The 12268-nt window shown below is 43.6% G+C and overlaps 1 protein-coding gene across 2 annotated transcripts in view; it reads right to left on the reverse strand.

Annotated features, from left to right (window-relative positions):
• The window catches only part of kdm5a (lysine demethylase 5A), a 131321-nt gene that overhangs the window by 87146 nt on the left and 31907 nt on the right, over positions 1 to 12268 (reverse strand). Inside the window, exons 25-29 of one of the 2 annotated variants that reach the window (XR_014600244.1) lie at positions 12010 to 12138; positions 11343 to 11490; positions 9885 to 10105; positions 8734 to 9249; positions 3788 to 4815 (exon numbers count right to left, since the gene is read on the reverse strand). Coding sequence is in view for 1 of the 2 variants with exons in the window: in XM_084050273.1 (XP_083906399.1) it covers positions 4444 to 4815; positions 8734 to 9249; positions 9885 to 10105; positions 11343 to 11490; positions 12010 to 12138 (1386 nt within the window). In the remaining variant the exon portion in view is untranslated. Of the gene's footprint in view, positions 1 to 3252; positions 4816 to 8733; positions 9250 to 9884; positions 10106 to 11342; positions 11491 to 12009; positions 12139 to 12268 lie in introns of those variants that run through there. The other variant, XM_084050273.1, reaches the window with a different exon arrangement.

Below are 12268 nucleotides of genomic sequence, written 5' to 3' on the forward strand. Positions count from 1 at the left end.
AAATAGCCAATCTACAAGCTCACTACGTATCGATGTAGATCAGCTAGTTGAACTAAACTGGCCACAAAAAGTTTGGAAACCTAACTTTGGTCGATTATTTCTCCCCTTTAATAATACTCATTGGTATTGTGTTTTATATAATTTTTATCGTTGATTAGTCACCTTTACAACGAGGTATAACTTAATAGGTATAACGTAAGGATTGTGCTATCGTGGAATGAGTAACACAGCTAAACGTGTGGGTAGTGCCTCCAAATAAATTGCCAAAATACCCAAATATGCTTCTGTTGGTAATCGCTCTTGTTTTGAGCGACCTGCCAGCAGACACTTGCTGAGAGGTGTGTGACTGGCACCTGAGCATGGGTCTTGCAACTTTGTTGAGTTTGTGTATGCTCCAAGCAGCAACACTGCCCCAGGTACGTCACAGGCTCTCAGAAGGTGGGGGGGATGGACTTTCGGTGGACTATACCCCTTATTTTACACTTTGGCTATTAAAAAATAGCAGATATACAAGCTCATATCGCGGCACCAAGCTTATAGATCTGCTATTTTTGAAAAATCGTGAAAAACATTTGTAACTGTCAAATGTAAACACATTTTGTATTTTCTGTTTTTTGGGCGGATTTTGTTATTTGTTATTATATAAAAAATAATTCTTTTTTTATTTTTTATATTTTCAAAAAGTGGGGGGTATGAAATCACGGATCTATGTGAGTGAGGGTGTCGCGTCGTACGCACAGTGAATGGCCGTGACGCCCCTGCACTGCCCCCAACAACGGCCCAAAGATTCCACGTTTGTCCCTTCAGGATAAGGCCCGTGCAATAGGGCAAGTGAAGCTGGTTTTCCGTTACTCAGATTACACATTATTTAATGTCAGCCCTGGTACCATTTGCAGGCAGGTGTGTGACTGGCACCTGAGCATGGGTCCTGCAACTTTGACATCTGTCTTTAGTACCGTTGTGCAAATCCTGCCTGTAAATCTCTGGAAGAAAACCTATGGTTGCTCAGTGAAGCAAGGGTGAGGAATCGGTCTTCTTGGGTTGTTCTTGTCTTCCTTTGACTTCACCAGTCTCACAGAACTTGGTCCTACGTTTGGAAATGGTACCAGGGCGTGTGGCTGGCCGCAAGTAACAAAGACAATTTAAATATAAAGGGACACGTGTCAGAGATGTACAAAACCATGTTAACTGGGCAAGAAATTACATAATCTACCGTGTATTGTGACAATGCCAGTGACAGTCCGTCCTGGTTAATGATCTAGTGCTACTTGGCCTTGACTGGTGTTGGTGACACATCGTCCAAAAAAAAACACCAACACCCCCTGTGTGTCTGCAGGGTTCTAACTCACTTGTCGCAGCAGAGTCAACGGGGTGACAGAGGTGACTGGGTCAGGTAAAAGCAGCTGAGGTCAGTTCAGACCGGATTAGGCTCGCTTCCATCCCCCGATGCAGACGGTACAGTAGATGAGACGTCGATTGGAAATCTGTTGGTCAAGTAAAGCAAAAAAAGACAAAATAGCCGATCTACAAGCTCACAAGATCTACAAGTTCGTTTGAGCTTGTCCGATGGGTTATGATCAGTGCGCCACACCACTGTATGACAGAGGATAAATTAAGCACTGAATTGAGGGAGCAGTCGAAGTGTTGCAAAGGATTTAGGAAAGTGACAGGTTCTCACGAGGAAGTGGGGGATTCTTTTTTTTTAACGCATTCAAACCGGGAACGCATCTGTGTAACCACTTTATCCATATACTTTGGCTATTCAAAAATAGCAGATATACGAGCTCATAGGGCGGCACCGCTTCTGGGGGGTCCTGGAACAAAATATTTTGAGATGGGGATCCACGGCCAAATGCATGTCATTTTGGGGGTCCTTGACATGAAAAGGTTTCGGAGCCACTGATATAGCAACACAAGTTCTTTCAAAAAACGGTTAGGATTTAGAAGACATTTGTAGAATATATATTCGTAGATTAGCACGAACTTTCACTATTTAAAAAAATGTCCAAATCTACAAGCTCGTAGCGAAAAATATATTTCCACTTTTCTTGAAGATTGGACGGGAAGGGATTTAACTCAGAGGGAGTGTAAATCATTACCATGTTTCAATAGTAGACAGCTATCTGACTAATGAATCCAACCCTGAATGAATAGGAATAAACGTATAGCTCTTTCATCTACACAAACAGTTGAGTGATAGAATAGCATCAAATAGAAGATGATTACTCCGACAGCGATCCAGTGGGGTCTACACATTAATACTCTAATAAATGTGTTGCTCTAATAAATGTTTTTTTTTCTTTTCGTATTTTGTTTTCCTAGCGAATGGATTAAATGTTTTACAGACATATTCCAGTGGAAGTAAGAAACTCACAACAAGTAAGAAACAAAATAGAGCACACCTTTAGACAAGCTCCAAATTATTAACAATGAATGAAAAGAGGAAGCTGTTTGAGAAATGTACGAAAAATACAACATATTAAAGGCAGTGACTGATGAAAATTTTAGAAAGATCTCAAGCCTGGTACTGTGCAGCACAGAGTTAAACAAAAAAAAACTACACCTTGAAATCTCTGACTTGCTACTACTACAGTATGTCTGTCTCCTAATGAAGGTAAACGAGTAACACAGATAACTCAGTGTCATATTCCGTCATTTAACTCAGTAACAGACTGGCTGACTGGAAAGCTCTTTCATATTTCTACATTAGGGCAAAAATGACAATTCAGCAGTGGTGGAAAAAGTACTCAAATCTTGTACTTGAGTAAAAATATCAATACTGCAATGTAGAAATACTCTGTTAGGGCAGGGCCACGCCACACCACACTATGGCTGCCCGCTGTTAAAACTCGCGTTGTGCGCGGCTGACAGTTTTTTGCAGCAAGTATGGCATGTATCAGCAGGCGTATAGAGCGCATAAACGCAAGGTGTGCGCGCGACACGCGGAAAGATGCGCAAGACCATCATCAAACATCGCCTTTCCCATTGGAAAAGCATTAGCAGATTCCGCCCCATAAGTAGAACAAAAGTGCGGTGTGGCCGTGCCCTTACAAGGAAAAGTCCCAAATTCAAAATGAAAACTGGAAATACTCCAGTAAAGTAAAAATACCTCAAAATTGTATTTAAGTACAGTACTTGAGTAAATGTACTTAGTTACTTTATACCACTGCAATTCAGTTATGCCATTCATGGAAATAGGTGGGGTAAAATCTCACAAGATGTGTGAAGTAAAAAAAATAGATAATTCTGTGATTTGACTAGGAAGTTTTTATTAAAGGTGAGAAAACAGAAAAGAAACTCAAAAAACAGCCACAATCCCGATTTTTTTAATCGCTTAAAACCTATATACATTATAAATAATTCCACTACATTACAACTGGTTTACAACTGTTTGCATTTGTTTCCTAGTTGCTGTAATCCTAAAATATTGAGATGTTAAAGTTTCTGAGGAGCAAGGCGAGGGAGGAGGACCAGTTCCAGATAGCTGCTGGGTTAAGAACAGTCAAACCTAGCTGAAGAGCGTGATGATGATATATTGGCGATGTAACATCATTATTTCCCCTGTTTGGACTCACCTTTGACGTTTAGACAGAGACAGATGAGTTACAGTAAACCGGCTGTGATGAGTGTGTGTGTGTGTGTGTGTGTGTGTGTGTGTGTGTGTGTGTGTGTGTGTGTGTGTGTGTGTGTGAGAGAAAGAGCAATGATAACCGTTTGGACCAGTGGTTCTCAAAGTAGAGTCCAGGGACCCACTGGGTAACCAAATGGTCCCTTACATGTCTGTAACTCCTAGAGAGTGTACAAATGGAACCATTTGTACACTCTCTAGGAGTTACGAGTCCTTGAAATCGAGTCCTTGAAATCAAAACGTTTGAGAACCACTGGACTCTGGACACATCTCAATACTCAGGGACGCTGGGGGAGCATTCGGGACGAGCTTGAACGGTGGTGGGCGTCACGGTTTAACTGTTCGGCGTCCATCACGTTATGGTTGCGAAGGACGGAGCTGCCCCCCTTATCCGTCGCTTTGTGCGCGTTTTGCGTCCGCTCGATCGCTTTCCCTCCTTTTTCGTCTTCACGGGTCTGCACTCGGAAGGTCCAGTCTGTTGTGAAAGGGAGGTCGTTGCTCTCCTCTCTCTCTCTCCTCCTTTAATGGAGTATTTTACCGTGTGCTCTGAGATACAGGCAGTAATAGACCAAAAGGTGCCGTCTTCATTCTGCTCCCTTTTTTATGCCAAATTCATTCATAAGCGAGGTGAGCAGGAATGGGAGTGATTTCTAACCTCTGTTACACCCGGGTCCAGTAGCCCCGGATTACAGAGTTGCGTCGCTGCGCTCTCGTGCGGTACCAGTGGTTTTCACCCGCACGTACGCTTGCGTTTCGGCGTTCATTTTTGTTTAGTTAAAAATGTTCAGGGGCTTCTTTTCCCTGAGGGCGCTAGGCTAGCTGCCCTGCTGTGCTTGCTGCTGGTGTGAAGTCACTGTGGCGGTGGCTAGGTGCAACACCGGAGGGAGGCTCTGCTGCTGCTGCGGCGCGCTGCCCCCTCCCCCGGAGATGCACATGGACGGCCCCGCCAGCATCACCACGGTGGTCTCCTCCGTCACCACCTCCTCTTCCTCCAGCTTGACCTCCACCACCGCCACAGCCGGCGGCGGCAGGAATGCCGCGGCGGCGGCGCCGCACGAGACGCCGGCCTTCTTGCGGGAGCAGTCGGCGCAGACGTAGTCCTCGTTCTCGGCCATCTCGCACGTCACGCCCACGCACACCTGGTGGAACCACTCGTCACAGCCGCCGTCGCACTGCACCCAGTCCACCTGGAGGGGGCGACAGAGAGAGAGAGAGATGCAGACCAAATGACAAACGTTGAGTGAGGATCAGTGATGTCATTCAGATAAAATGGGGATCTACGATCTTCGTGGGGAAGAGATTGAAAACAGGCTAAATATGTAAAAACATTTGTAGGTGCAATATCTCTTACAGCAGGGGTTCTCAAAGTGGGGGTTCCAGGGGGGGGTTGATGCTATGTTAATATAGCATCAATCTGTTACAAATCTGCAATATTTGGAATATCTTTGAAACATTTGAACAACAAAAATCTTGTATGGGGGTCCGTGGCACAAAATCATTTCGGATGGGGGTCCGTGGCCAAATACATATCAGTTTTGGGGTCCTTAACATGAAAATGTTTGAACCACTGACTTACACATACCAAGGAAGGATAGAGCCATGTGGTTTCTTCATAATCTCACTGTTTGTACTCCTGGCCCAAATAAAATGACAGCTGTGATTGGACAGGGGAAGGAGACTGGTCACTGTTTTACTGTGGCTTCCCAAAAGAGGACCGCCTGGTCACACCCCCCTGTTAATACGTTATGTGTAACTCTCTTTAAGGTGTTCCAGTGCTGTTATCGGTTGTTGATATTCAATAAAGATCCATGTTCTTGTGAAAAAGGAGGTTTTCTGTCTCTGGGGAGGGGGGGGGGGGGGTGTTTCGTCATCGGCTCCGTGCTCAGCAAATGGGTGAAACAAACAGAGCTCAGGTTTCACATGAGGAAGGCCAGGATATTAATGTTTGTGTTGTGCTGTCACACACCAGTGTTGATTTCGTCGACTAAAACTATGACGAAAAAGTTTTGTCGACTACCTTTTTTCACTGACGAAAACTAAATAAAAACTAAGCTATGATGACTAAAACTAAGACTAAATATAGTGACAATTGTGTCAACAAATAAAATCTAGACTAATGTTAGTGAGGGACAAGTGGAGAAGAGATCCAGTAGAACTAAAAGGCAAGTCATTTTATGCTTGGTTGTGCTCGGGTGTTGCGCTCTGAAAATTGCAGATCTATACGCTCACAACGCGTCGCGCTGCGACACGTTGTGAGCTTGTAGATCGGCTATTTTCAGCATGCAACTAAAAGTAAAATCAGCCAAAATACATTTTCAAATTGGAATTTGATTCAAAAGACTGACTAAAACTGAATCAAAATTTGCTGTCAAAATCAACACTATCATACACAACATTCACGGTCCAACTCAGCTTCTCGGTCAGTAAGACGGGAGTGTCAACAGGTTGACAGCTTCGTTGAAGCTGATCTTTTGTAGCTCATTTACATAATGTGGAATCCACTCCAGGAACTGGTTACGTTTTAACACCGGTGACCTATTTTATCATCATTTTGTCCTTACTGTGACCAAAGCGTCTTTCACATTTCAAAATGCAGCAGCATCAGGACTTTGCAAAAGCTGGATAGAGCTGGTTACGATTTGACCGTATCACCTAGTCTAGTGGGTGATGATGATGGCTGACATTTGGGAACTAGTAACGTGCAAGTGCTATGATGCTGCATGGGGATGATTCTGACGTGGCATTTAGGGCTTCCCTTCTCTTTTTATATCTCAATTTATATAATGTATTTTGTCGAGGACAGCCATAATGGCATTGCAGCTAGGTTCCAAATATCATGAAATACTTTTCGTGTTTTAACAAGACTGCAGTAGTATGCAGTGTCACTAGTCTCACAACATGAAGTATATTAAAGCAGTACAATATTTGTCTTTATTATAAAGCAAAGTTACTAAGCATTGTTTTGCGTGTTATGTAACCACATAGCGATGTGTTGGTGGAAACAGATGTTAGAAAACATGGCATCCTTGGGGGCGCCGATGACCTAGTGGTTGGGGCGCGTACCACCATGTGGGCTCTAGTGCAGCCTGACAGCAAGCCGCGGGTTTGATTCCCGAGTCTGGCGGCCTTTGCTGCGTGTCGCTCCCTGTCTCTCTCCCTGTTTCCTGTCACTCTACACTGTACTATCCTAAGTACCGGTAAAAGGCAGAAAAGCCCCCAAAATAGCTTTAAAAAAACACAAAGACTAACCCAGGCAACCTGTACTGAACTTTCAAACTCTCAAACATTAGTTTCATTTGATGCAATTATCAGGCTGCATATAAACAACAGTATTACAGAATAAAGCTGAGCCTACAAAACTCTTTGATCAGCTTCAATTTTATAGCGTTCCAGTAAAACATTTGTCTGCTCACTTTTTGTTTCACCATTTCCAATTTCACTTATTTATGCTGTAGGAGTTCTCTCTCCTGACTGGATAAAATTGGTATCCGGGTCTGAAAATGTACTTTCTGTTTACTGTTTACCCAGATACTGAACATTAAACAAAGTATATATCTATCAATCTACTTTAAAACAACACTTTATATCAGGAAAATAGAACTATTTAACTGACAAGCTACATTCTAGTAAGTGATGGTTTGAACTCGCAGTCAGTAATGGGTTGATTCTAATGGATATGTTACTTAAGAAATAGATTCTCGTAAGTCTGAACAGATGCACTTCAGTTATGTGCTAGATCACCTTTTGCCCTCTGTTACTTGCTAAGCCGAAGTTGTCTCTATCAATCATCTATGGGTCACCTGTGTGCCGTTCTACCCTGAAGATTACTTCACTAGATGACACAGGCCTTTTCATGAACATCAGTCTAGATCCCGTTCATCGGCCCCCCCTTATCCAAGGAACTTGCCACGTGTGCACACAGGCCTGTTGCCAGGGCTTTCTCCTGTGTGCTTTAATGTTCCTTTTGTATTGTCACATAATGTTTTTTTTATTGTCAGCATGTATTGCTGCGATCCCACGGTCCAAGTATGACTTCTGCTGGCCTTACGCCAAAGGACTTTTCAATGAGTTCACTGTCAAAGACAAATTTCCCAATGTCGGAATAAAATCAGGACCACTGTCTGGCCATTTGACACTCAAGTGTTTCTCACGAATAAAATGTATTTTGTAGACTGTCAAAATAATAACAAATGATCTCTATGTTTTCTGCAACATCACCTCAGTAAAGCACCTCTCACGTAAGGGCAATGAGCAAAGAGCAGCCCCTCTGGAAATCAGACAAATCTGCCACATCTATAAAAAAAGAACTGCCCTGGGCAGATTGGTCTGGCACTCCTCGGCCACACCGAAGTTCCAGACTAATATCTACGCAGATATATTAGTCTGGCCATGCCAGGCTACAGCCCTGCCCCCTGCCCTGACTCTCCACTTCATAAAAGGGACACCCATAAAGAAATGTGGAGAATCAATAAGATGCCGTATTACCACGTTACAATACATGGACCCAAAGGCTAGATCATACATGGGCAACTGGCGGCCCGGGGGCCACATGCGGCCCCCACCGAGTCACTTAATGCGGCCCGCAGGTTAATATGGGATTACTGATATATTATTGATTTCAGCTGTTACGATTCCAAACATGCAAACATGACCCGCTTTAATTACTCCAGTCTATATTAGCAGCTCAATGAGTAGTATTAAAATTCTATTGTCTTTTTTATGTCCAATGTATTTCTATTTAAGTTCATAAAGTTAACATAAGTATAACTAAATGCATTTGAAATTAAATAAAAATGTTACTTTTCAGAATTCCAATTCAAAATGAGCAAAAATAGCAGATCGACAAGCTCAAAACGCGTCGCACTGCGACACGTTTTGAGCTTGTAGATCGGCTATTTTTGCTACTTTTGAGCAACATAGAATGGCGAAGTACAGGATTAATTTACGAAAAATGTAAAAATATGGAGATAAGAGGTGTCTGCCCGACAGTATATGCAACGTGACCCTCTGGAGTGAGTGTGGAAATATAGTGGCCCTCTCCACCATCAAAGTTGCATCACCCCTGGGCTAGATACTCTGTAGACACTGACTGCCCTTATCCTCACCTTATCCTTGCAGGGCCTCTGGCAGCTCTTGGAGGCGCACACGGCGTTCTCGTCGTTGGAGTCCTCGGCTCCGGACCAGTCGTACTTGGAGGGGATGTCGAGGACCTTCTTCTCCTTCCTCTTCTCCAGGCCCTCCCGCAGGGCCTCCGCCTTGGCCGCCGCCTTCTCCTTCCTCTTCCTCTCCTTCTCCTCCTTGGCCAGACGCTTGGCCAGCTGCTTCATCTCGCGGCTCTTCTCCAGGTTGAGCTTCAGCTTCTTCTTCTTGGGCTTGTTGCCCCCCCCGAGGCCCAGCTCCAGGCCCGACCTCTTCAGCTCCTTGTTGGACTTGGCTCCGCCGCCGCCGGGCCGGTGGTGGTCGCCCAGGCCAGAGGCCCCGCCCCCGGCGCCCGAGGAGGAGGAGGAGGCGGCGACCATCATCATGTGGTGGTGCTCGGCTCGCTCCAGCTTCCTCTTTCTCTTCTTCTCCGAGTCCTTTAGCTTGAGCTTCAGCGGCTTCCCCATCAGAGAGTCCTCGGGCTGGAAAAAGAGAGAGGGGGGGGGGGGTCAATAAAACAGAACGCATCGGTCATTTTTGGGGCGGTGTAACCGCCCCCTATAAGTGAGTTTTGGACACTGACCAATCCGACACATGTGCAGCCCTATGAATAGCAGTATGGACTTAAATACATATTTTTCAAAGCAAACATTTGTAAAACATTTGGTTCCAGGGACCACCGGAAGCAAAGATTTGAGTTACAAATGTTCCCTTTAAAAATATATTCAAAGATTTGCACAAATGTTTGCACAAAAGCGTGGCACTCTGTGCCGCGCTATGAGCTTGTAGATCTCCTATTTTTGAATAGCCAAAGAAAATGGCACAGATACTTTCCCGGTCAAAATGGGTTAAACCACATAAACCCTGGCATTCCAGTTTAAAACTTGACAAATATTTTTGTTTTGTTTTAAACCAGTAAAAATAGCCGATCTACAAATCAAGTTGTATGTGACGAGGTAAAAATTAGCTTTTATGTTGACATTTTGACCATAGCAACTCAACTGACAGGGCTAATCGGTAATCTTATAAAAGTATGCGTTTTCTATTTTTACTTTTATTATAGATTAACTGGATTAGTTCAATGAACTGTTGCACCGTCCCCAATCCAAAACCGTACCTCCATGACCTGCAGGAATCTCTCCTCCGAGGGGGGGTGCGTGGCCTGTAGGATCCTCCAGATGTGCTGGGTCTCGTCCAGGGAGACCTCCAGCAGGTCGCCCACCATCATCAGCTCCTCCAGCTGGGCTTTGGCCTGCGACGACAGCTCCAGTACGGGGGGCTCCAGGCTGCGCGGGACCAGGGGGGTCTTTCTGGGCTGCTTCCTGGGGGTGCCCATGCCTGGGGGAGGAGGGGAGGGGAGGGGAGCGGAGGGAGAGCGAGACAAAGGCGATATATTTAGGCTGATGAACATTATTGTCCAGTGTGTGAACGGTGGCACAAAAACAAAACGTAAGCACGGGCAGGTAAATGCTCCTCTCAATGCAGACATTAACCCATTAACTCATCCACTGCCACTGACGTAATAAACGTAATTATTCCTGTTTACCAACCTTGCCACAGACGTAAAAAACGTAATTATTAATTTTTCAAAACATTTTTTTTTTTACCAAAAGACCAAGGAGATATGATTTTTCGAAGGAAAAGACTCCCATCCACTTCCTTGTTAACTTAAAGCTTAAAAATTCTGTATCTCAGCTCCTGAGTACTTTTTTTTTTTCAATGAAAAATCTCTGGCAGTGGGCAAACGCGGCCAGCAATAAGTCTGGCAGTGGATGAGTTAAGACCTGAGGCGATTCTTTAAAAAAAATCTAAATCCTAACAGTTTTTTGAAAACAAATATAAAAAAAATGTTTTCACGATTTTTCAAAAATAGCAGATCTACAAGCTCATAGTGCGGCAGTGCCGCGCTATGAGCTTGTAGATCTGCTATTTCTGAATGGCCAAAGAAATCTAAAGTGACACAGATGCGTTCCAGGTCTTAATCGGTTAACCACATAAGCCTGATATAAACTTCTGCTATTTGAAAATAGCCGATCTAAAAGCACATCGGAAAAAGAAAACACATTATTCAAAGTATTCATTTTTTTCAACAGTAGCTTCTACATCGGCTATTTTTCATTTGATATAGAGGGAAAAAAATCAACACAATATTATAGAGGGTTTAACCCATTAAGACCAGGAATTGCACCGAGTGCCACGCTATGAGCTTGTAGATCTGCTATTTTAAAAAAAAATCATGATTTATTTTTGCAAATCTTTGATATTTATATTTTTAAAGCAAATTTTGCGAAACTTTGCTTCTGGGGGTCCCTGGAACAACATATTTTGAGATAGGGGTCCGCGGCCAAATACATATCATTTAGGGGGTCCTTCACATGAAAAAAGTTTGAGAACCACTGATATTATAGCAATATATGTTTTTTTCCAAAAAAAAAAAGTATTTTAAAATATTTATATTCAAAGATTAGCACAACTTTTCACTATTTTTCTAGAAAATGGCCCAAATAAAATTAAGAAAAATGACACAGATGTGTTCCCAGTCTCAATGGTTTAAGTGGTAAAGTCAGCGTCTTACTCTGGACGGTGGACTTGGAGGCTGAGGAGTAGGCGTGTTCGGCGCAGAAGGAGGGCGTAACGGTCGGCCACATGTGGCTCACCACCTCCTCAGACTTGACGGGGATCTCCTCGTCACAGAACAGGTAGGGCTTCACCTCTCCCGGGTCCTGAGGAAGTTAACACACAATATAATAATAACAAAATACATTTTTAGTGCTTTTCAAAAGATACAATAAACTTTTTTTTTCATAAATACCATCAAATAACATCAATTTAAAACGAACGTAAAATGGCACACCAGGAAATAAGCATGGATAGGAAGCAATAAAATGAACACTGCATAACAATAACAACCACTATACACACAAAGCGGAGAGGTCCTTGAGAGGACCACGTGTTAGATTAGAACGATGAGGAAAATGCAGGAATGCGAGTACTGTATATTTGGGCCCTTTTAGGGATAGGGAAAAGGTTAGATTAAGTTTAGGCATATAGTGAGGATTAGCCCATTGCAACCGGGAAAGCATCTGTGTCATTTTAGATTTTTGCGTTGGCTATTCAAAAATGGCAGATGTACAAGCTCACAGCACGGCACTTCGTGGCGCGCTGCGAGCTTGTACATCTGCTATTTGTGATTTTTTTTTGTTTGAAGATTTTTTTAAATAATTTTAGCATTTTTTAAACACCTTCATGTCGTAGCCGTACGTCTCCCTGATGTCCTCGTCCGAGTCGGTCTCCTCGTCGTCATAGTCTACAGACTGCCGAGGTGACATGGCTCGGCTGAAGCCGGCCTGTTGGAACGTCTGGATGTGACCCTGGAGAGGGGTGACATAATCATGCCTCAAGTATTACAGTTGCAACACATTTTGAAAAAACTCCATACTGCCATTTAAGGCACATTTGACTATTCTGGCTCGATCAGCTGATGCCTTTCTTCATGGTCCT

This window comes from Gymnoscopelus microlampas, assembly GCF_963454915.1.
Source record: "Gymnoscopelus microlampas genome assembly, chromosome: 23".
Classification (NCBI taxonomy): domain Eukaryota; kingdom Metazoa; phylum Chordata; class Actinopteri; order Myctophiformes; family Myctophidae; genus Gymnoscopelus; species Gymnoscopelus microlampas.